This window comes from Lathamus discolor, chromosome 4 (assembly GCF_037157495.1).
Source record: "Lathamus discolor isolate bLatDis1 chromosome 4, bLatDis1.hap1, whole genome shotgun sequence".
In the NCBI taxonomy this organism is placed as follows: Eukaryota; Metazoa; Chordata; class Aves; order Psittaciformes; family Psittacidae; genus Lathamus; species Lathamus discolor.
Window position 1 is genome coordinate 45,424,782 of NC_088887.1, and position 24,976 is coordinate 45,449,757.

General features: G+C 38.9%; 1 protein-coding gene across 2 annotated transcripts in view; it reads right to left on the minus strand.

Moving 5' to 3' along the window:
• The window catches only part of PHEX (phosphate regulating endopeptidase X-linked), a 96,358-nt gene that overhangs the window by 49,042 nt on the left and 22,340 nt on the right, over positions 1 to 24,976 (minus strand). For both annotated transcript variants that reach the window (XM_065677292.1, XM_065677293.1), the window contains 9 exons: positions 24,194 to 24,280; positions 22,902 to 23,128; positions 19,579 to 19,647; positions 18,645 to 18,761; positions 15,295 to 15,378; positions 14,845 to 14,990; positions 8,581 to 8,674; positions 4,862 to 4,990; positions 1,395 to 1,496 (listed from right to left, as the gene is read on the minus strand). In XM_065677292.1, the coding sequence (XP_065533364.1) occupies positions 1,395 to 1,496; positions 4,862 to 4,990; positions 8,581 to 8,674; positions 14,845 to 14,990; positions 15,295 to 15,378; positions 18,645 to 18,761; positions 19,579 to 19,647; positions 22,902 to 23,128; positions 24,194 to 24,280 (1,055 nt within the window). The remainder of the gene's footprint in view (positions 1 to 1,394; positions 1,497 to 4,861; positions 4,991 to 8,580; positions 8,675 to 14,844; positions 14,991 to 15,294; positions 15,379 to 18,644; positions 18,762 to 19,578; positions 19,648 to 22,901; positions 23,129 to 24,193; positions 24,281 to 24,976) is intronic.

The window sequence follows — 24,976 nt, forward strand, 5'->3', positions numbered from 1 at the left end:
GTTCAAAGAGGGTACTTACAAGTTGACTGATATCCCATTGCCTCAACAAACAAGGAGACAGTCCTACACATCGCCTTCCACTTTTCTTTGTTTATGCCTTTTCTGACTGCTGCTCTGGGGCAGAGCTCTGAATTCTGACAAGCTCCCTTGCAATGTATCACATGCTGTAAATGTGGGAGTAGAGTGAAAAGGGAGCTTTGAGTACTGCTGCCGGCCTTCATCTTTACCTCCTGCATTTTACCATCACTCCATCTGAAAGTAATCAGGACCTGTAATGCCATCCTTGATCGCAACACTTCATAACTGGCATTATTCTACTGGCAGATGGGTGTCAGCTGGAATGGTCATTGCACTCCTGGAAAATGGCTTTCAAGGTATGCCTCCCACCGTGGCCCTGGACAAGGTACAGGACCTGGACCATTTGCATATTCCCTTCTAGGCTGGATCCTGCATCTTCAAGCCAAATACTCTCAACTGTCCCAGATATTTTAGACACCGTTTTCAGTTTGTAGGTTGGTGTGATCCTATGTCCTGGGTTCAGCAGTAGCAGTAATTTTTCTCCTTCTTAGTAGCTGGTGCAGTGCTGTGGTTTTGACTTTCAGCCTGGGAACAGCGCTGATAACACCAATGTTTTCAGTTGTTGCTAAGTAATGTTTACTCTGACCAAGGACTTCCTGAGTCTCATGCTCTGCCAGGGAGGAGGGGAAGCCGGGAGGAAGCAGAGACAGGACACCTGGCCCAAACTAGCCAAAGAGGTATTCCATACCACAGCACGTCATGCCCAGGATGTAAACTATGGGCAGTTACATGGAAGGGTTATATCACTGCTCAGTAGGGCTGGGTATCAGTTGGCAGGTCGTGAGCGGTTGTATTCTCTTCCCTTGTTATTTCGCCTATCATTATTATCATTGGTGGTAGCAGCAGTGGTTTGTGTTATACCTTAGTTACTGGACTGCTCTTATCTCAATCCGTGGGAGTTACATTCTTTCAATTCTCCTTCCCATCCCTCCGGGAGCAGCTGAGCGAGAGACTGCATGGTTCTGATTTACAGCTGGGCTTAAACCACTACATCCTAACATCCCAATCAAGATGAAGACCTTGTCAAGAAAAGCTACTGTACAGGCAAATTTGAAATAATCTGTAAGTATGGATCAGCCAGAGCTAGATGGGGAAAGGCAAGTGAGGAAGAACAACGTAATAAAAATAACTTCAGCAGAGAAGCAGGAGCTCAGATGGCTTAACTTCTAGCTGTACGAATGTGGCACGTGTCCTTCATTAACAAAATTATGAGTAGGTAACTGGAACTGCAAGTACAGTTCATGACATTCTGTTTTCACTCAAGTCAAACCTTCGCCATAACAGGAATTTGCCCATTCAACATTTATATTTGTTACCTTCTTATAAGCTTTCCTCTTTGTTTCAGAGTCCATCCAGTCATTTTCCTTCTCCAACATGTCAATAAAAGCCCAGCGAATTCCTTCAGTCAACTCCTCCATCTGAAAAATATTTAGCAAAATCCACCCCAGTCATGATAGAATCGTTATAAGAAAAGGTTTGATGCATGCAGGAGTAGTGGATTTGGTTAGACCAGGAATTATTCCAAATCAGACAGTACCTGCTGTTTTTCCTTGAAGGCTAATTTGTTTTTTCTCCAGTCCTTTGGAGAAATCCAGAGGAGTGTCAAATCTAGACACTTCTTCTGAAAGATCTACTAGATCACTAGACCATGCAGAAGAAGGAGCTAGCTGCAAGGCATTTGCACAAACAAAGCCTTTTCTCCAGAAACAGCATCTGTAGCCTTGTTTGGTTTATGTCAGACTGAGACATGCCTTATAATACTGCCAGGGGATGGAATTTGGGCTAACAGTATCATGATCCAAATACAAAGCAGTATGTAAATATTTGGCCTGTATTTAGCTGTATTTGTGAAGGACTCCTACCCTTTACTTACTGCAGGAACAGAGGCCATGGATCTCAACACTGAGCAACCTTAACTGCTTCTGTGGTCTTGAACCACCAGTGACAGCTCGCATTTGTGCAAAGCTAAGGAAACCCATAACCATTTTAGCTTGACTGTTTCTTCAGACACCTATACAAAGCTGCGAGCGTATCACAGGCAAGTAAAAAATAATAATAGCAGTGTTTAGTGAGTATGCACATTAACAAAACCCTGAAAGACAGAAAACAAGAAATCTAGTCACTAAGACATGCATTATATCAGTCTAAAGAGCAAAAAAGCCCTCATGGCTATGTATCCACCTGGTAGCACAGACCAGAAAGGTGTACACGATTAGCTGCTTCTATTTATATATCAATAGATGAACCTCATAACAGGTAGCCACTGAGAACAGTGTGAGACTGAGGTAACTGGGGGGATCCAGTCGTTGCTTGAGTCCTTTAGTACAGACCAAACCAAAGCTGAGATAGCACAAGACATGACAGATAATCATTGCATGAAGACTTACTGGATCCTTGTGCTATCAGTTACGTTGCATTTAATAATAATGAAAACATCAAGTACCAGAGATTTATATAATTTTATTTTACGGATCTAGTAGCTCTGAAATGTGGGGACTAAATCCTGGAAAATAATGTTACCTTTACCTAAATTGCCATATATATATTGGCTGTATATTTTAATCTGGAACTTTTCTTTATTTGTGGTAGATGCAGACAAAACGTAGCAAAGCTCCACTGGTTACTCAGTTTTTACTACTCTTTTCAAAAAACATTTTCTTATTTTTAGAGACAGTATGGAACAACTGGAACAGGTCTAGCATTAAATATGACTGAACAGTGAACAGTCACAATAAACTGCTTCCCAGGGAATAGGGTAACTTAAAGATATTGATGACAGAGCACTGACTCAATTAACTTAGTGCACTAATGAGGTGAACTCCCTGTATTTGCAGGTTGCAAGTTCAAACTCAAGCTCTGCAGCTGGGCCCTGGTGTATACTTAGGCTTTACGCACCAGTTGTAGCTGCAGGGGACAGGGGGAGAAACCTATTCCTGCTATCAAAGTTATTACTGAAACCGCTCAGGCATAGCTGTAAGAAACACTGCAGGCACTCTGGGCTAGAAACAGTGCTATATTTAGACACAAATAATGTCTTTCTTGATAAAAGGAGTGAAGTGTCTAAGGTATGAAACATCAGGCACAAAACATGAGGAAAAAGAATGCATATTATCCATAACTCAGGATTTGCTTATCATGGACAGATATATGCCATGAACCAGAAGTAAAAAAAAAAAAAAAAAAGAAAAAAGAAAAAAAAGTCTGTACAAATAAGAGTGCTTCTCTCAAGTGCTTCCTTAGTGCTTAATAAAGAGATATAGAACTGAAATCCAGTGAAACGAAAACTATAACACAGCAAATGACTACCTTGGAAAACACACTTTTAAACAGATTGAAACAAATTTCACTTGTATCTAATTTTATCTCCAAGGGCAGGTCACTACAAGTCTGAATCTTTTGATCTACACTATAAATTGTATATTAATTTTTTACTACGGAGGCTATTGTGATTTCAGACTTAATAGTTTTGCAAAATGTTGGTCTGAAATGAATACACATGCCAAGAAATATTTGAATTAGGTCACATTTCAACAGAAAATCATTCTCTATCAGCTTTTCATAATTTTCCCTCCATATACAAACACAAAAAAGTTTTTCCTCCATATCCATATCCCCTCCATAAAGTGTACATTTCTTATAGCCTCTTCCCTCTTATCCTGTGCAGAAGTCATACAGTGTATCCCTGAAATGTATTTGCCATTAAACTCCCAAATAGCACTTCACAAACTCAATCAAGAAGCAGGAGACTGAAAAGCTGGATCTCAGAGAGGAAACTTCTGCTGAAGGCAAAAGAAACACCAGCTGCAGCAGAAGAAATGCAAGACCTGAGAGGGAAACACGTCGCAGATATTTGGACAAGCCAAATCAGAGTGCTGGTCTGTCTAAAATGGAGTCCTTCCCTGAGAGAACAGTCAAACTAGATAAAGTCAAACAGACAAGCTGAGGCTACTGAGCCAGGGCAGCGAAGGGCTATCACAGAGCTGTTGCCCTCAGTGCAGGATGCTATTTCACATGTTTTCTAAATGGTTTTGGCTCTCCTGCACTGAGAGCTAAGTTCAATGACTAAATTAGCTGATTTTAAACTGATTATTGTTGGGAAATCAATGGACAGAAAACCAGATATTGGAAACCTTTATGAGAAAAATATTAACTGAAAGCCATAAATTATTGTGAAAAGTAATTAACCATTTGAATATATTATTAAGAGAAGTGATAATGCAGCTATGTTTGAAGTTTTAGAAAGTGGATGAATGTCCAGCTAAAAGCAGTTCGCTGAACTCATCGGCATGGAAGACTATTTTCCTTCACCATGGAGCAAAAGAGATTTGAAAATACACGAATCACAAATATGAACTCTATATGGCCCTAAGCTTCCTTTAATTTGGGCCAGACATCAGTTACGCTTTTCTTGTTTAGACTACAGGTGTAGCACAGTCAGCTTTTAAAAGGGTCGCCCTGAAGCAGTCTTCACCAGTCTTTTAACTAGTCAGCTAAAACTTTACTATAACGAGTTACACTGACTATAATTTACACAAATTATGTTCAACCTAGTTTTGATCTGGTTACATATTTGTCTAAAGAGCTGCAGATGGAAAGAATGAGAAGTGCCCAGATGGACAGAAAGGTGACAGTTCTTCAGATTTGTTCCACTTTCTCCCTATATTTTCTCCCTATATTTTCTCCCTATTCAAGTATTTTTAAGATTCTTGTCTCTTTTTAAATTTTGATCCAACATCAGGGGCAATTTGAGAGGAGGAAGCCACAGAGATCTCAGAGGACTCACCATCTCTTTCTTGTCTTCTTGGAAATGGGCATTCACAAACATCTTACCCACAACATAAGGGAGCGCATTTTCAACAAGGTCCACACATTTATCCCACTGGGGCAGCAAAGTTGTGGTTCCGTGAATCACCTGTTGGCAGGTGCAGGTAGTAGGTCATAACATTATACTGTGTAAGAAGAAGGAGTCTCCATCTGTATTCAGTATAGTCTAAAGCATGCTTGTCAAATAGTTACCAAAAGGAAACAATAACAATATTTTACAGTTATTAACATTTCATCAAGTGCTATGACAAATCTCTGAGCTCAAGCACATTGCTGCTTTTGTTTCTGTTTCTTATGAGAATAATGTTACTGCGGATGCTTACCCACTCAACATTACATTTTCTTGTCAAGGTAAAAGTTCATTTTTTTTAAAAATACAATTAAAAAAATACAATAAAATACAAGATGGGTCCATGTAAACAATAGCAGTGCTGATTTAAGAAACTTTTTTTGTTTTCAAGGTTCAAAGAGTTCCCTTTCCACTTAAGGGACTTCTTAAGATTTTCCATAGAGAATAAGCAAAATCACAGTTCAGTAGTTAATATCAGTCAGCTATGTAAAAGCAGAATACAGTCAACACCAGACCAGGTCAGGAGGGACAGGGATTTTGGCCTTTCACAGATTATGAAAGCCTTTTAAGCATTGATTAGCAGCTTTTGAGCCTTTTCTTTTTCCCAGTTTTCTCCCCCTTTGAGCTCAAGATTAAATTTCTAGCAAAACTGGAGGTTTTGGATTTGTTGTTGGCCAATAGGAAAAGATTTCACTGGAAAATTCCAGAGTAGCTTAACCCTCAGCTATTGAAGGTCAGATAATTCAGTAGCTCAAAGACTGCTTTTCTCCATCAAATTGTCTGTAATTAAGCTTAATCAATGACTTGTACTCAAAGCCACCAGTAAATTGCATTTTCAAATGCTCTTTATTAATACTGCATGTTCGTGAATAGATTTTCAATGACAGAGAGAACACTGCTTCTATAAGAAAACCACATAAGCCAAACCAATCCATAATAAGGTAATAAGTCTCCTAAACAGAGCCAAGTTTGAAAACAAACTCCTTTTCTAAAACATATAACAAATCATTGAAGAAAAAAAAAAGAAGAAAAAAGGAAAAGAAAAAGCGAAAAAAGTAGAGAGGAAAATTTCTCTCCAAGGTCCAAGCAAAACTACAATGGAGCTTTTTCCTGATGCAGGGAAAGAAGGGGAGTCATGGCATTAGTCATCAGAGCCTGAAATTCCTCCCGAAAGCTTTGACTATACATCAGCCGCAGAAAAAGTCAGGAGACAGAACTGGCTGGCTTTTAGGATGTGATGTATCATTATTTCAACACAATAATTATCATTATTTTGAGAGCGGCTTGACTGTAAGGAGGACAGAAAGGCAGCACAGGCTGTGAGACCAATAAAAATAGAGCCTAGAGGAATGGATTATACCTCACAGCTGGTTTATTGATATTTATGTTACAACAGCCAACTAGAACTCTCTTAAAATGGTCCTGCAAGTATTAATGTACCACTCTAAAACACAATACTCCAGGTAGTAACAGCGACTATAAATAGCAGGTTTCAAGCCCTCCCAGTCAATTTAGAGCTCCACAGCACAGTTAACTGATCTCTTCCCCAGGTGCCACTGCACATTCGCTAGGACTCAAAGCACCACTGCAGAGGAGCTGGTAGTAGTTGCTGATGTGGTAAGCAAAGCATTTTCTCTAGAGTCAGCAGGTCTGTCCTGTTTCTCAAACTGAAGATTTTTGAAGATTCATCACGCCTTTTTTCCTCTCTTTGCAAAGATTTTAAGTGTCTCAATGCAAAGATGTAAAAAGCACCAAGAGAAAATGAAAACCTAGTGAAAAAATACTATGTTTATGATGGGTGAGGCTGAACGTATTAATTAATTAATTAGTTAATTAATTATATCCTTTTCTTTAAGAGTCACTGATTCATCTAATGGTCATGACTTTTAACAAGTCATCCAATGTTTTCTTCACTTACCTGGCAAGAGGTTGCTAGGTTCTTTTTATGATCCCAAAGGATCTGTGTGCCTTTAGTCCTCCAGCCTCTGACAGAGCAAATCTATTCAACAAAGCTTTTCAAGCCTTTGCCTTGGACTCCATTTCTCCTGTCCTTTCTGCTGACCTCTGAAGTCTAATACTTCTAATACAAAATACTACCCAATTAGTTATTGCTGTTTACTGCACTTAACTAACTCTCCATCTCCAGATCCCAGGGGCACATAATGGGAATGAGCTGCTGACTCACTGCCATTACTGTTCTGTTCTTAAGTTTTCACAGCCACTTATATGAAAACCCTTGATGACATTGTTAATAAGGACTGAACCAAAGTGAATTAGATTCATCCTTAAGCTTCTGGAGAAAGTACCCAGTGTCAGCAGCTACTTACCATATCAAAAAGCATAGTATTCAAAGCTTAAGGTTTTCTTTTAGGAATTTTCCCGGCCGTATCATAATTCAATATAACTCAGTATTATGCTGCAGAATGGCTAATGGCCAGCATCAATCTATTTTACCTGGCTAGCTAGGAATACCCAAGGAGGGGACACACAAACTTGTCGTTGTGATTCTGACAGGCAGTTTCTCATATTTTTGCGTGAAGAAAACGCTATCTTTAGCAAGACTGATTTGAATATGATTTCAGAAGTGTAAGAGGCTGCCTTTCCTGCGTAGTTTCCATGAAGATATTTGAGTTAATTTTTAGGCATGTGATCAACTCAGAACTGTTCCGCTACTGTTCAAAGAAAGACATTATGGGTGCTTCAGTTAGGCACCTGCACGCCTCACTAGAGAGAGCAGAGCAGAGCCCCTCCTGTACCACATCACTGGCAGCATCATGCCAGACTCAAGTTGTCACGATGTCACCAAGCAGCTAATTTCCTCAATGACAAACAAAAAGTTCACATTTTAAACTATGGTAGCTTGGAAACAAGACAAAGCGCCTTTCAGTTTCAGTTTCATCCTTGGTTTGCTTAAAGAGCCTCTATGCTGCCTATAGGATTATCAGAGTGGTTTTCTGTTCAGGGTTCACTTAATCAAATAAATGTGTTTTACATAAATGCCCATATAACTTCACAGATAATTAGGTCTACTCTCACAGACTGGGCTGGTGACTAATGTGTTCTGGGGCTTCTGCAGCCCCAGGCTGGAAGGCACCTGAGTGGCTTCTCTGTAGAAATGACTGGTGCATATATGTGACAGAGCTCATGTAAAGCTGGCACTAGAGCATGAGAGAGGTTTGAGCAAGCTCATAAAAGACAAAATCTTAGACTTTTGTTTTACCAGAGCTATATTCACGCATGTGTAAACAGTAGGAGTTTTTTCATAAAATTGGATTTTGGCTAAGCAAGTTTGGTCTGCAGGACCAGCACAGGTCACAGCCTTGGCATTTAACTCAAAAACTTTACAGCTTTCAAGTTTCTGCATAAGAAGACTAAGGTTTTTAAAGATTTTCAAAAACTCCTTAACATAAAAGTTTTCCTTTGTGTCATATATAAGAATATGTATGTCTTGATTGTTTTAGAGGGAGTCTTCAACAACAAATGTTCATTCAAGAAATTTACCTAGCATGGAAAACATTCCATATTTTGCAAAGGTATAAGCAGCTATAAGGGAAACCAATAGTATCAACACTGGTACCGTTGTAAATGCTATAAAAGCTCTAACTTACCCGAGAAAATTCCAGCCACCGATACTGAAAACGTCTGCTGAGGTTAAATAACCTTGAATAAACCATCCTCCACACCAGATAGTTAGCAAGAGTCCTGTTAAATTAGGCATATTTTTATCAGACATCTAATAGCATATGAGGTACTACAGAGTACTCACATAAATATCTCTGCAAACATTTCAACTGAATGGTGGAAATTTCACCTTGAAAATTGATGAGTGATGACCAAATTGATAAATTCCTATTACACAGAAGAATCTGTACGAATGCAACCACCTAATAAGTAATTGTACCATGATAATCACCTTTAGGGGATATTTATAATGAGCCAATTTCTTAGTATGTAATTTTCAGGTAATTATTTTGTTTCAAAAGACCTTTTTTGTTTTCTATAGAAGTGGCAAGAACCATGTCATAAGAATAGTTGCATAAAAGTTCTATCCAGAGATAAGAAAATAACTGGCTTTTCTTTTGTAAATAAAAGTGAATGTTATATCTCTTCATTGCTAGACCACATAAAGCATAACTATGAAACAGAATAGTTAATAGTTCATCTCAAATATCCTATCAACATCTTTGTATCTTTCGTTACAAGTTATCAGTATGCTTTTAAAAGTTCTTACTACCCATACAGTTATTAAAGTACTACCCCTCTTACTTTGTCAGATGGATAATCGAAACACCAAAACCCGAGGTCTCAGTAACAAGAATCTCATAAAAACTGAGGCTGAGAGATTCTGGAAGAACTTGTTTAAAATTCCCAGGAGACATGACACCCATGTCCCTTTTGTCAAGCCCTTGACTGGAGGATTTATCTAGCCTAGATTGAGCTCTCCCTGTGCTCAGCAGTGGCTCTGTGAGGTAAAAGTGCATTGTGAAATATGCAATTCAACTTCAGCCCCAAAACAAGTCCAATAATCACCCACACATATTATTCTCATCTTGTGTTACATGATATATCTTGCAAGGATAGCCATTGCTCTAAAGTTATGGATATCCACGTGTTGTTTGCTCTACATTTGAGATATATATAACATTTGGGGCAGGCCACAGATTTCTCCATAGGGAGGAAAGCGGCTCCTTTGCAACAAATATGCTGTTATGGACTGCTTCTAGCCAAGCTCCAGTACACCCACACAAAGCCTCCAGCTCAGGATATGTCGCTGGAAGCTTATACTCTTTATCACCTCCCTGGCTGGGTGATCAAGAGGTGAGAATGGAGAGGTTTAAGGCTACATATTGTCTATAGGTGACTGAGCACACGATGACCCAGTAACTTCGGCAGCATGCACGCATCCAAGTGGGACACTACACCAAGAGCAGATGGGTGGCAATCTCAAGCCAACTGCCACTTCAAAGGCCTGATACTTACTGGTCTTTGTGACCATGGAGGCAGCTTCTACAGGAGAGTAGAGAATTGCTGTGATTTATACATAAATCCTGCCTCTTATACACTTCATCTCTCACAGTGGATATATTCCGTGTTTTAGTATACAGAGATATCATATGGTATACACAAATTCCAACAACTGTAAAACGGATCCGAAAAAGCTCTTTTTAGCATGAATAATGTACATTTATGACACAGTACATGTTACAAAATTTAAAAGAGTTAGCTCTGCTTAGATGATCACACCATTCTAAGATAATGCTTTAGGGTCATCAAAAATTAATTCCAACCCATGAAATACCAGAAAGTATAGATTTTCCATTTAACATATTTCTGACGATGTGGAATTTCCTCACTCAAGAGCAACTGAAGCACCCTAAAAATGCTCAGCTCTTGTTGTTTTTGTAAATGACTAGAACTCCACAAGATTCACAACTCTGTCTCATGTTTTTCAGCATAGCTGAATAGCATCCATGCTCCTTCTGTAACTGCTCTCTGGATCTACAACAGTATTTATGCAAGTCCTGAAGACTAAAAGGTTTAAAGACTTCATTTCGATTAAAAGTCTTAGGTTAAAAAACGCAGCTGAACAGATCTCTATCATAAACCAATTATAGGTTACAATTCAGTATTTAATTGCTACAAAAAAAAAAAAAAAATCAATTCTCCCTTCTGTGTGCTTCCTGTTCTCATTCAGTGCTATTTGTCCTTCTGGTTAAGCTGGGGAATCTCTGCAAATTGGTAGTGTATAAAAGACTAAAATTTGTAAAGGATGACTCTCCAAAAGGTGACTTATTCACAGACACTAATACCAACAGGAATTCAGGAACTTTTGTATCAGACATAAATAATGAAGGCAGCTGTCAGTTTCAGGAAATATCTCGCAACTAATTGAGGTTTGTTTTAATTTGGAAAGGGAAAGAAGGCTGACACATCCTAAAACCAAGCCGTCTGATGAGATTATAATAATTCCTGATTGCAATCACGCCAGAATTCATGGATGCATAAGATGAAAGAAAATCCCCCAAAACACAACAGGAAGACTTTGCTTCAAAGCCCAGATACATCTATTTGGTGGAGGGCAGCAATGGGGGCAAAGCATGAGGGGTTTTGTTGTTGAAAGTTTCTTCGAGGGGCAGTGTTCTTTATTTTGTTTTGCAAAGCGAAAAGAAATCATATTTTGTTTGAATTTGTTTACCTATTTTGCGGGTGATCATTTTACCTTTTTGGCTAACTATACAAAATCAATTGGTCATCTTCATTTGGTTTAGAAACTGACACATTTTGGTTAGGAAATGCCAACAGTGCGTATCTTGAGGTGATTTTCATCCCAATTTCACAAGTAAGTACACTGAGGGTCAGAGCAAAATCCAACACACACATAAAACATAAAAATCTGCTCTACTCTTTTGATAAACCCAGAACATTTGTTTTTGTAACCTGTCAGAAGAGTACACCACATAGTACCCTATTTTAATGTCAAAAATACTGTTACAGAAAGTGTAGGCTTGCTCTTAACCAGTATGACCATTATTGTGATACACACTCCCACAGGAAGTGGTAGAGAGCTTGTTTGCTGGGACAGTTAAAATTACACAAGATCTTATGAATATTTACTAAGGAACTCTCTACCCTCTCTGGGAATAAAGTAGGTTGCTGATGTGAAATTTTGTGAATTTGTAATATTTTAATCAACAGACAGAGTAGTAATTAAAGAGGATAGATTAAATATGAGATCGATGGACAAATTAATTGACATTTTAAGAAAAAGATCTCTTTCACAGATATCAAGATCTGTTTGAAAACTGTATTCAGAATTGAGCCAGGAATCAAATTATAAGTACTTAAAAAATTCCGCCTCTATTGCTAGAGGCACTAGTTCAAGTCAAGTTATTGTAACTTCTCTAAAATGTTTCAGAGGCATGCAAAGACCAGAAAGGAGATCTAGTGCCCCCATCCCTCTCTAAAGAAAATGCCTCTCATGCTTCAGGAATTACAATGTGCTTCTCTATTAATTGTCCTATACTACAAAGACGGAGGGTAAGGTAAGGCGAAGGAAACCAGTTATTCATTCTGACATCCATGAGAATGATAAAGCTGCTTCCTTCAACAGCTGAAAACATTTCCAACAAGGACACAATTTACTGTGTCCTCTTTATGGCTTACACATAAAGCCCTAGCACACAGATAAGCAGGGAAGGGGTATAAGGGGCTCCTAACAGGTGCTAGCTCAGTCCTGTTTATTGTCTCACATGGCACAGCTGTATTTGAGCTCTGCCATTATCTTATTGATGGCACAGCTGTATTTGAACTCTGCCATTATCTTATTGATACCACAGCTACATCTATGTTTTCAACAATACTCTTCTTCCTATAATAGATACAAACTCCATCTAAAATTAGTCAGTACACTGGAAAACTAAAGAAATCCCTGCGGACTTCTTACAAAGTTTGATTTCAGCACTGAACACCTGACATGATTTAGATTAGCTAGCTCAGGGCTAATAGAAACTTCTGCCAGGCTGGTTACCCAGTTTCTTGGGCAGCTTTCTACAGAGAGCCATGCTCCTAGGCTGGATTCACAGGACTGCCCTGGCTTGGGAATTTCAGACAGACCTCCAAACCACACAGCTGCATATACTTCAAGCTCTACACAGTAACTTGATTATATGCAGCAGGGTTATCAAGTAAATAACTTCCTTATTCTACAAAGTTCACTCTACAGCCTGCCAAAGTGCTCTTTTCTAATAACATTGCCATGTGAATGGTTTCACAATTCAAGATTATTCAAGCAGGTTCTCCAAGGAAGCAATTTTTAATATGATTATTGAGTCCATAAAACTTGTCACCTTCATCATGAAGAAGTGCTTCTGTAGCCAGACTTAATTTTCCCTCCATTCTACCCTCCACCTGAAACAAACTTCATACTTTGACAGATCCCTAGGGCATGAACCACTTTTTTTCTGCCATTTTGAATAGTACCCATGACAGCAGGGTGCTCATCTGGGAAGGGGACACACAAGGCATTGGAATAAAAGCATAATTTAGGGATAGAAGGTTTGTAATGGAAAATTATATGAATTTGATGAAAGTACCTGCTTCTTCTAATAGTGCTGCATCTCCTGAAATGATGAGAAGTTAACTGACGTTCTAATCACTCAAGTAAATCCAAAATTTTGGAATGTTTTACCAAATTTGATTGGTCTAGATACTTACAGTAACAAACCAAATTCACGTTGTTTGCATTAATTTAACCTTTAAAATACCATATGGAGAACAAGAAATGAGATTACCTAAAACAAAATGCCCTTTCTAAGCTTTCAGAGTTTGCCCTACATGGAAATGTTAAGACCTCATTGTTAGGAGTTCGCGTTAAGATGATTTCCTAATTTTCTCTAGACCGGATAACAAGGTTACTTCTGGAGCAGACTGTGTCATTTTAAGTAATGAAAATCATCATCTAATAGATAAACATGATCTTTGTTACCATGCAGAGACTGTTTGGATGGGTTTTACAAATAAGAATTTGAAGCCTGCTTGGATTGAATTTAGCACTATTTGCAACTTCTAACATTTCATGATGCAAATTTCTAACGGTAAGACTGAGAAGAAAATGCCCAAACCATTATCATCTGTAAGACATGCAGCATGAATATACTTGAAATTAGACACTGCTTTTGCCCACTTCTTGACCTGTGTGAGTCAGCCAGCTGGTATTAGGCTCTGCTGAAGACAGGCATTGCCATTCTTTCTGGTCACTATTCCAGCCTCCCTCTGCCATGTCACCAGCTGGCTCAACTCCTCTTCAGTACTCAGATTTTCCCTGAATAAGACCCTAAAGGAAAAAGTCTCCAGGTATTTACCCTGTAGTTACAGAATAAATTTATGTTTAAGTGTATTTGTAGAGAGGCAATAGCCAATTATCTGTTATCTTGCTATATATGCATGCCCTTAAATCACCACTTCATACCCAGTGACATAACTAACTCTGAGATACAAAAAGCATGGACAGCCCAAAACATTTAGAAGACTTTCTTCAGTAGATTAAGATTGGTGGCACACTAATCATATTTGTCAGAATTTTATAAAGAAAGGATGTTTTGTTTATCTGAAGGCAGATCAATCATTTTTATTTTTTTTGTATTGTTCAATCTGTGTGTTATTTTTACAGGTACTATGAATTAATGTAAACATTCTGTCACTGGAGACACAGAGCAACAATATAATGCTTCTGAATTAGTGGTTTTTTTCTGAAACATAAACTTAGTTGTGTCCATACTGTATAATCAGCAAAGAATTATTTTTGGAAACAACAGCCTAACAATATTTTTTTAAAAGCTCAGCAACATGCCTCAACAGAGATCAAATTATCACAGAATCACTTGGATGACATCAATAATGATGTTTTGAAATTGGTTGTCATGTTCACATACACTTTTTCACCACACTGCGCAAAGGTGCATTGCTTTCCTGTGCAAAGCTCATCTACTATGTTTAATCTGAGCTACCTGCATGTTGCAACTGTGTCCTATGGGTGTAAACAATTTCACAACGTACAAGACCCCATACAAGTAAGAGATGCTGAATGCACCTGCAAAGAACAGCTTTAATGCAACACATTTTCCATAAATGAAGGTGTTGAAACTGCAAATTCTCCTGCTACACACAAGCTAATATCTATATCCCCATTTAGACAAAACCAAACAGACTTTTTGTCTAGAGACTTGATTCCAAGATTATCTGAAACACATTAAATAAAAACCACAAAAACACACAAAAACAAACAAACAAAAAAAAACCAACAAAAAATAAAAACGAATGGGAAAAGCAATGTCCTATCATAAATGTGGGCGAAACCATCATAGGGTCCTTACTTTTTCCTTTCATTTTCTAGTATCCTGAATAAATCTTTGAAGTACTGGGGAACACGGACAATCACGTTTTCTGAAGGACCTATATCTTTGAGCTCAGGATAGAGTCTGGTGTCAATCACTTTCTTGATGTATCCCAGCCAGTCAAACTGCAAAGACAAAGAGAGGCTGGTTAAAGCAGATTATGAAGACAGATGACTTATTAACTGAGGTGCACCACTGAGAGTAATGGCCTCAAATCATATTAAGGCTTTAGAAACTATTGCATTTTGCCTTTACATGTGTTTTCAAACCTCAGTAAACCTGTAACTGTATTTAAAATAACATCTATCATAATTGAGTACACACATTCCTGATGATATTCCTTTAACATGCTGCTCTGACCACTAAAGGCAGTCTAAATTACATAGGTTAGACATTAAAAGAATAATTTTGCAATTATTCCCAACGAACCTGTGGAATCATGGCACTAAGCTCCGATATGTTCATTTTATTGTACATCACCTCACTTGTTCGATTTTCGTATGGAATCATGATCTGGGGGGGAAAAAAAAAAAATCAAAACCAAACCAAAATCATCAAAATAAGGATTATCTTGCAAGTACCTGCTCTTACATTATTACTGTCCATCATAAATCCTAGTGCAGAAATATCTCACCACCTGCTTTCCAAGCAAAGCGTTAACTTCCCTTCCTAAGGATGACATTTAACTAGGAGAAATGGAACACAGTGCATTGTCAGTTTAACTCATTACTGGGCAATTTAATGAGCTGCATGTCTTCTTTGACCATATTAGACCAATTTTAGCTCTGATTGTACTAAGGAAGTGCATGCTGGTTCATAAGAGGTAAAAGCATACTGAGACCACTAATATTTATTCATCCCATCGTGTCGGGTAGAAGCCAGCTCCAAACTATATGGTTTAAAAGGTCAAATCTGAGATAGGTATGGTGGAATTGCATCTTGTCTCTTGGATTTGAACACTTTCTTTCTACAGCTTGTCTCCTTCTGAGGGAAGAGCCGGATACACACAAGTATTTCCTCATTTTACTCCACCATCCTTATTACCGGAAAACCTGGGTATATAGGCCACACATGATCTAAAGCATTCTCCAGCTAGGCCTCTCATCTGGGTGACCAGAGGAGCCAGACCTCAGGATTTTCTGTAGCGTAAAAGCCCAAGGACACAGCAAAAGAGAACCTAAACACAAAACATGTCCTTTTGTAATTGACAAGGGACATCAGGTTCCAAGATGGCAGTATGGTTCATAAGAGAAAAACAAACCAAGCACAAGACAGAGCTTAAAATTTTCTCAGTGTTCAAGAGAAACAAGAATTCCTGATGGCAATTCCAGCCCTGCTCTAAGGTAAATCCTATATGACAGGCTGTACGCTATGCAGTTTAAAGAGGACAGAGGCTGATGCCAGACTAACCAGACAGCTGATGGTTCTCCAACCAGAATTCTCCAGTAGGTGCCTGTGGTTTTATTATTGCTCAAGCCACTCAGAAAAAACAAAATAAGTTTCTTCTCCCTTTCTGCTAATTTCATTTACCCGACAAATCTCTAAACTCTTCTTGAACCTGTCTGTTCCCTTCCTCTTGAATCTTTTCCCCTTCCTCCAGAAATTCAAACCTAATTGAAATCTTCCTTGTACATAAGCTCTCTTGAAGCATGACACTTCGTCCTATATCTAAAGTATCCTTCCTTTATCCTTCCTGTCTCTTCCTGGGCACATATGTTCTCCATTACATACATTCACTTAAAATGAATGCAGAGGAACACAGAATACAGTAGAAGCCTAAGTAACAAACAGAACTATCTCCTTTGAAATCATGGTAAGTGTTTATATAAATCATTGTGCTCGTTAGGGATTATCCAAAACCCTTGTCCCTGGACCCATGCCTAATAATCTAGATATATTTTAAAAGGAATATTCCTACTAAAGGGAAATTAGGTAACCATGAGCAAGTCAAGTATGGCTTGTTGCGTAACTATGCATTACAGAACCTGAGAACATTACAGTTGCATGACTATGCATTACATGATCCATGTCATTGTATATGGCAACTGCACCTATATACTTTATAGATTAAAGCTCTGTAAGACATTTGCTACGTAAAGCATTAGAGCTACCAGAAGCAGCGATGTGTCTTCTTATCACATCACCAATAAACACAAAAAACAGTTTCTGTTTTTCAAGTCTACTAGGTCACTATGAAGTATATGCTCATTAGTCCATCTACACTGTGTATCTGAAGCTGAATATTGGTCTTTATTTAAAAGTTTGGCAAAATTTAATCTCTTTTGGCAGAGATGGAAACACTGATTTACTACTACTGCTAATGATCCTCAGTTCTGTATACACCATTAAGAAGCATCACTGCCTTTCCTCCTGCAGACTGCAACAGCAGAACCAGGTGAAAAGCATTCTGCTGCATCGCCTGTCCTATGCAACAGGTTTCTCTTTTAACAGGATACCCAGCATTTCACAGGGCATAGCTTATTTCTATGGTGATATGAAGAAATAGCTCAGCTGACAGTTCTGCAAATCAGTGTCAAGTTTGTAGCCTTAATTTTTGCTGGTTTCCCAATGTTGAGGTTAACTCTTCTCTCTAACTTGAGAAGAAGTGGAAATGATAGTGTGTTTGCAGCTCTGGGGAACAGGATTCCTGCAGCAGCCATACTGAAACAGGGATACGGGGAAGCAGAAATGCTCCTTCAGCCTGCGATAGCCCTAATGCATAAATTAAAATCCACAAGGGGGTAAATAATGTGACCAAGTAAATCAGTCAGAACCAAGTACCAGATTTAACTCTCCTTAGCTTTACTAAATTCAGTTGGTCTCCTAAATTAAAATTCATAGAGTTTTTCAGCCCCTCTCCCAAGGTGCCCCATGAAAGCAATTCAGGAGCCAACTGCCCTGTGACTGTAGCCACTGCCCTCTCTCTACCAAGCAGCAACTTCACACCTCAGTGTTGCACTGCTTTTAGACTGTTCAGAGAATCAGCCTGGTCTGCTTCTTGAATACGTGGTAAAGTGTTCTCAACGTAACTGCACATCAGGGACTCAAACTCTGCCCAAGCTCAAAATTATAGAATCATAGACTCACAGAATTGTTTAGGTTGGAAAAGACCTTTAAGATCATTGAGTCCAACTTGTAAACTTAGCACAGCCAAGTCTACCAGTAAGTACCTCATCTGCACATCTTTTAGATACCTCCAGGGATGGTGACTCAACCACTTCCCTGGGCAGCCCATTCCAGTGCTTGAAAACCCTTTTGGTGAAGAGATTTTTCCTAACATACAATCTAAACCTTGGCATCAGCCCATTGATTATAGGTTTCCAGCTGCACAATGGCTTCCAATCCATTGGCGTAGATGCACTTCAGTTGAGCTATTGATGCCACCACATTGTGGGGGTGAGGGAGAAGCCCGAATTCCCACATGACCATTCTCAGGTGTTTCTGTGGTTTCCAATAGATCAATAACCCTTGTGTCTTTGCTGCCGCATGGATCTCCATCCTTTACCTCCACTGAGATGGCAGATCAAGCAACCTTGTTAGCACAGTCCCTCAAACACTGGAATGCCAACCCTAGGCTTATCTCTAGTGAGTCTGGTTAACATATGGTGGCACTGGAACAGGTTGCCCAAAGAAGTGGTAAATGCTCCATCCCTGGCAGTATTCAAGGCCAGGCTGAAAAACTATTGCTAAGGTTGTTGATATAATGGCTTTTCATTTGGAAGAAGTATTGCACTTTTGTTAGGTAAAAGATAGCTTCAATCCTGCATTAGGTTACCAACCTCAGCTATTTTAACTTCCAGTCTTAGAACCGACTTCATATCAGACTCGGCTCGTGAAGCATTTGCTCCCAGAAGCACTGCTGTATCAACCATGAACTGCAAAAAGGCATCTCGATACTGTAAAGAAACAAAAAGAGTAAAATTACCACTGGATTTATTGTGAGCACAGCTGTAGCAGTAGACCAGAAATGCCTGGCTATTGCAAATGGTATAATACTTCGTACTTTCATGACCTAGCAACCAAAATTGTGCTTTCCTTACCTTGAATGTCTGCTGTCATCAAGGAAAAAAGGAGAAATAACACTGTAAACATACTGTGCATAACAGACAGATACCCACTGTGGTTCAAGGAGTATAAATCTCTAGGAATGCAAATGACACTTCTGGATTAGACTGACACTTACAGTTCTTAAAGTTGGACTAGACCATGTGTATAAAAATCATACTTAACCTGCCTGATTATCTTCTACAATTACATTAATTTCTTGGTGAAAGACAGGAGAACAGTTTTGGTTGTTTACCAAGTTGAAAAAGTACAGGCTAGAGAAGTGCACAGTGAAGTGGATAGAAAACGAGCTGAGTCAGGTCCAGAGGACTGTGATCAGCAGCACAAAGACTTGGAGGCCAGTCGCTAGTATTGTACTCCAGACGTCAACACTGCTTGAGCAGAAGGGTTGGACAAGATGAACTCTGGATGCCCCTTCCAAAGGAGAACAAAAGCACAGGGACCCCAAGTGTTACAAAAATCTTCATTTGAGAAATTTTGCAAGAGTGTTTGTAGTGGTGGTATTTTCTGATGGAAGATACCCTGGAAAATTTTAATCCAAACAAGCTGCATTCCTTTCTGAGTTTGGAGTTCAAGAAAACAAAAGCAACAATGGAAAAAATGGAGGGGGGGAAATAGTCATTCTCATTTCCACTTAATGATACTTACAGATTTGGCTTCTGTGGTGTTCTCTAGGTAATCCTCTCGAGATGCAAGAGAGAGGCTTGCTTGGTCAAACTGTTAAAAATGACAAGAAGCAGCATTCAGTGTGTAAATTCGTCAGAATTCAAAGGTAGCCCAGTAAGAAACCTTGCAGTGTTTGCTCTTATGGCAATTACGGTAGATGTGTGCAAATATTTAATACTTAATACATTGCACCAGCCTAAGTTTCACAGGATTGCAAAGCAACAGAAAAATGTTATGCTGTGCTGACAGACAATACCTAAATCACATCACTGATCTGGGGAGCCTCAGATGCCCCCTGCAATATCTGAGTCACCTACTAGAGCAAAGAATCACCTGCACAATGTATGTGTTCATGACTGTGTTAGCAAGCAGGTAATGCACCAGCGCTGGGTCTACAGTTGGTGGTGATGACCATTCATCCTATATATATTTCAGGGGTACAACAGTCAGCTTGAGACAAACACTAGTCTAGTACACGGACCAAATGCCCATTAGGTACAGGAGCATATTTGCTGCTGTGTATCTGGAAAGCATCACTAGCCTTTTTGATTGAAATTAAGTTACACTTTTGATCTTCACCCTAGACCAGCACTAAGTGCTGTATTTGGGTTTATTGAACAGATGTACTAAAGCAGCTGGATATTAGCCACAGAAATGACTGCACGCATGCACAGGAAATTGTTATGCCTCCAGCACATTAGCTTAAAACGTCTCGTAATTCCAGGTGGATCTTTGACTTCTACTTTTTGACCTAAACATGGATCAAATTTGTTGGTCTACAGTCACCCATATATTGGAATAAGGTTCTCAAGGTAATTAAACCAGACCTGAAAGTTCATTGAGATCTGTGCTTAGCCTTTTGAGTGAAATGACTACATGGGAGAATTTGCTTGCTATTTCAAGTTCCTAACCAGGCAAAACTCACAGCACACAGCATATATTTTAAAATTACTACTGGAAATTGAGATTTCCCAAAATATTTCAATGCAATGAGGTCAAGTTAGGGTATGGAAGCTGAAGCTGAAAAAATTTAGCCAACATCCAAACTCTGAATAAGATACTAACTGGAGCAGAAAGAACAATTTTGATGTTCTAAAATTATTATTTTGATGCTGTATTTGCTTTTACAAGATAAGTCTAGTGAAGAGAGACTGTATTTATTAATATAATTTCACAGTCTTTTTTAATCTAAATACTGCATCAGTTATGTTTCAGATTTTCTACATTTATAAAAATGACCTAAATAAATACAACTTAGAATCTCAAAATGAATTAATAAATGTCATTTTTTCCTCTACTTGTTGATGTTCTCAACTTTTAAAGCATACCAGAAATAAATAAATAAACCACCCACTAAAAGGAGAGTAGCTGTGATGCTCAGTGCAACCCTGATTCTTTGAAAAATTATATCACCTTCTTTTTTCATATCAAAGCAAAAATAATATACTCTTATGCTCTGCGTGTGTGTGTCCTGGTAATGGTCAACTTCAGATGACTTGATCTATTTCAATTATTCAATTATTTCTATGTCAAATATTGCATAAAATGCTTATCCGAATTTTCCTGTCTTAAGGGTTACATTTGACAGCACATTGAAACCAAGAAAGCACAAATATGAGATATAAACAAAAAAGTTCACCAACTTCTTCAGCTCTCAAGAAAAGAAAAAAAAAAAAAAAAGACCATGTTGAAACCTGAACAAAGTTTTATTTGGAATTTCTACTTTTTTCTGATCCACTCATGATTTTGCAATGCTGAACAAAAAGAATTTTGCAATAGAGCCAGTTTCACAGGCATATTTGAAATACTCTGTGGTATTATTCTGCTCCCCTGGGAATCTGTTAAAACATGGACAAAGTAGAATACTGTCGGATACATTCTGCAGATCAAGACTTAATAAAATTTACAACAACCTAATACCCTATGGAATAACAGATCATTTATACCATGTAGTGCTTCAGTTATTTAAATGTCTAAGTTTTAGGTGCCACTAAGCATACTGAGTGAAGATACTGCCAGGTATAATTCATTTCCAAGAGACCAGCAAGAAGGATATAACTGCCCAGCCTTTTCTTGACAGGTGACTTGCCCTGAAATATCGTGACAGGAGATTAAAAAGCTCTCCTGATTCTACTGTTTCAGTTCTTTTAAAGAAATCTCCAGGCAAAGCGGTCCTGACAGGATCTGAACAACATCTTAGCGGTATGACATCTTTAATACACAGAACTGTTGATCTGCTGTTGACCTGACTATTCATGAAAATGTCCTAAGACGGGGAAAAGTTACCCTTCAAATTTGTACCAGGTTAATGCCTCAGTCAAAAGGCATTTCAAAAACTGTCTCAGAATCGACATCCACTCTAGTACCACCACAGTTAACTGCTGTTTGATCCTCAAGTACAACGTATTCCTGACTACATCCGTACAACTAGCAAAGATGCCAGCAATGTAAGGATCATAGATCCCATTTTGCTGTGATTAATGGCATCGTAACTTTCTTCTTTGTCCTTTCTCTCTTGCTTTCATAAACTATTTTCTTGTAGCAGTGTAGGGCTGGTCTACTCTGGCTATTCATCTCTACTTCTTAAACAGCAATGCATCCTGCCCAGGCAATCACTCTTGCCACGGTGACATCTCAAAGCAATAAAACTCTCCCTAGAGTTTTGTCAGACTACAGTGAGGCAATGTTTCTAGGGTCTTTTTCTCAGTAATCTAAACTATTGTGTAATGCCATGCACTGTTAACAAACTGGTAACCCTTTAGCCCAAAAGCTCAACATTTCAGGAAAAGGATCAATTCTGGATTTCAGGTTTAGTAGTGCTTGGGATACACCTGTGTTGTTATGTGCAGTATAGGCACAAAGCAACGTGTTTCCATCTCAAGAAAAATAACTCAAGCTACATGCTATTGATGCATCATTCTTCATCTTCACAAACGCAAAACATTCTTCATGCAACTGGTGAGTCATAAGCAGCAGTCACAAGCAGCACTCAAGAACACCACCAGGACTAGATGCGCACCTTTCTCATTTTCATGTACCTACACCCTGGACATTCGTCCAGTGAGAACGTTTTACGTTGTTTGCCATTTGAAAGGAGAAAATATCCTTTACAGAAATATTTTTCAATAGCATGTGGTTCCTAGTGGTTTCTATATTTCCACAAATGACCTCCTATGTACATCTGTAAATCGGTAGATAACACCAACAATAATCAAGTGTAAACATTTGGTATGCAAACATGTTTTTCAAAAAATGAGACCACAAGATACCATGCAAAGTAATCCATTAGGTATGTTATCCAGTACCTTCAGGATATAACGATTGGAGATTTTGTCATCAGCAGCCACATATAAACGAATGAAGACAGAGTTACTGTGTTGACCACGAAGAGTTGCCAAGGCTTGGACTAAGCTAAACCTCCTTTCTGACCACAGCCCTTCAGGTCCAATGTTGGATTCCAGCACAGGCCAGCGGAAAGGTGAGTGTCTCAGTATACTTAACAGGGGTTTCACATCAGCTTTTTCAATTTTATCTGAAATGTCAAAGTGTGACAACAATTACATTCCAAACAATTCAAATCCAGTAGCAGCCACAGAAGCACAATGATTTATCGGTGTTGATCAACTTCTAGGCAAGACAAAGCACAAAAGCTGAAACCCAAAGGCTCTGCTATTCCTGTAAGCACGGAAGAATGGGAGTCCAAGCCAGTTTATCTGCATCAAGAAAAAGACGAATTAGCACCTTTCAAAAAGGGCAAGAGCTAGAATTAAGTCCATTAAAAAAAAAAAAAACCACAACAACCCTCACTTAAGAACTAGCATAGAAACTTCACTGTTTCTGAGAGGGAGCTATTGTATGTAATCAAAGCTAGAGAGGTCAGCATCTTGGCACCGAAGGTTGCAGGGCAGGCTGTCTCAATTGCTGACAGTCAGTCTCGGGCTGTGCTGTAAGAAAATTGTGCAAGAAATAAAGTCTGAAAGAGTCAGAAGCACAAAGGGCACTCCCAACTCATCTTTTACCATTGCAGCTACATAAAGGTAGTGATGTGTCCCAACCTAGCATGCATCACCTTACAGCAACATTTCAAGCTCAGGAAAATCATTCCACATATGTAGCTATATGGGTCCTCCTCCAAACTTGCTTGACTCATTAGTTCATTTTAAGCTAAAGAGTTGTGGGCTGACTGTCCCCAGCCCTGTGGAAGTGTTTAGATTAAATGGATTTAAAGAAAGGTAGAAGATACTAAGCAATAGGCTCTTGAAAGTGTCAGTATGAGATTTCATCAGAGGATTCCTCTGATTTACTAGGTACTACCCCCACAACTCCAGGGCATGGTTTGGCATCCTTTTGCAGAAGTAAACATCCCTTCACAGTTTTCTGACAAACAGAGGTCTCTATAAAACTGACTTCTTGTGCCTTGGTGTACCTCAGTCTTGACAGACAGCTTCAGAAATATGTAGAAAATCCTCTGCATTCAGTTGAATCAGTGAAATCTGTGCCTCTGCACAAAGCTTTACTGTCCTCAGCAGAGAGCGAAAAAGCCCGCTTTATAAACACAGGTAATATATATGTGTCCCTCTCAAATCAGGCCACTTACTCTCATTCATGCAGGATGCATAAAGGATCTTGGCCTTCTGCACAGCTTCGCTGTCTCGCCTTTTGCTGATGGGTTTCTCAAGCAATGCTAAAAAACAACAAATTAAATTATTTTCAATGCATCACAAAATGTAGAAACTGTCTGTCTCTCCCAGCATTTACTTTAATTATAGCATTTAATTAAGGGTGGGGTTCCATGTATATTTTCTTAAGCAGTAACAAAGGCATAATTGCACTTATTTTGATCCCCAGCAGAGAATGGTTATTTATTTATTTATTTGTAAGAGGACAGATTTAAAGGCAGGTAACAGATACTGCGTGTTATCATCCTCTCAAACAGCAACCCTCAGCAAACTGAGGGGATAGGGAATCATGGGATGAGGGTGGGAGAGAACCAGTGAATAGGGCAGGGAGTCAGAGATTCTTTCAAGTGGCTCAGCCTCTGGTGTTGGTATGTTATGAAATTGGGGTCTAGCAGAGATGACAGAATCCCAGGAACGAGACCAGCGGCATTCACTTTTGCCAGATCTGCTGCTGTTGAAAAAAGCAGGAGAGAACTACCCTGTGGCAGTCAAACACACACAGCTTCAATCTTGTAAATGACAAAGATGGCCAAGTGTCCAACTATTACCTGAAAAGCTACACTACATAGCTCCCTCACACTGCAGGTATCAGCCTCCTTGGTGACTGAAAGCCAAACTAGCTTTTCTAAGCCATCATCTCTCTCTATTGCTTGCATTCCCCACATTTCCTTATAGAAGTGAAACAGTGTGAAAAGTGCGTC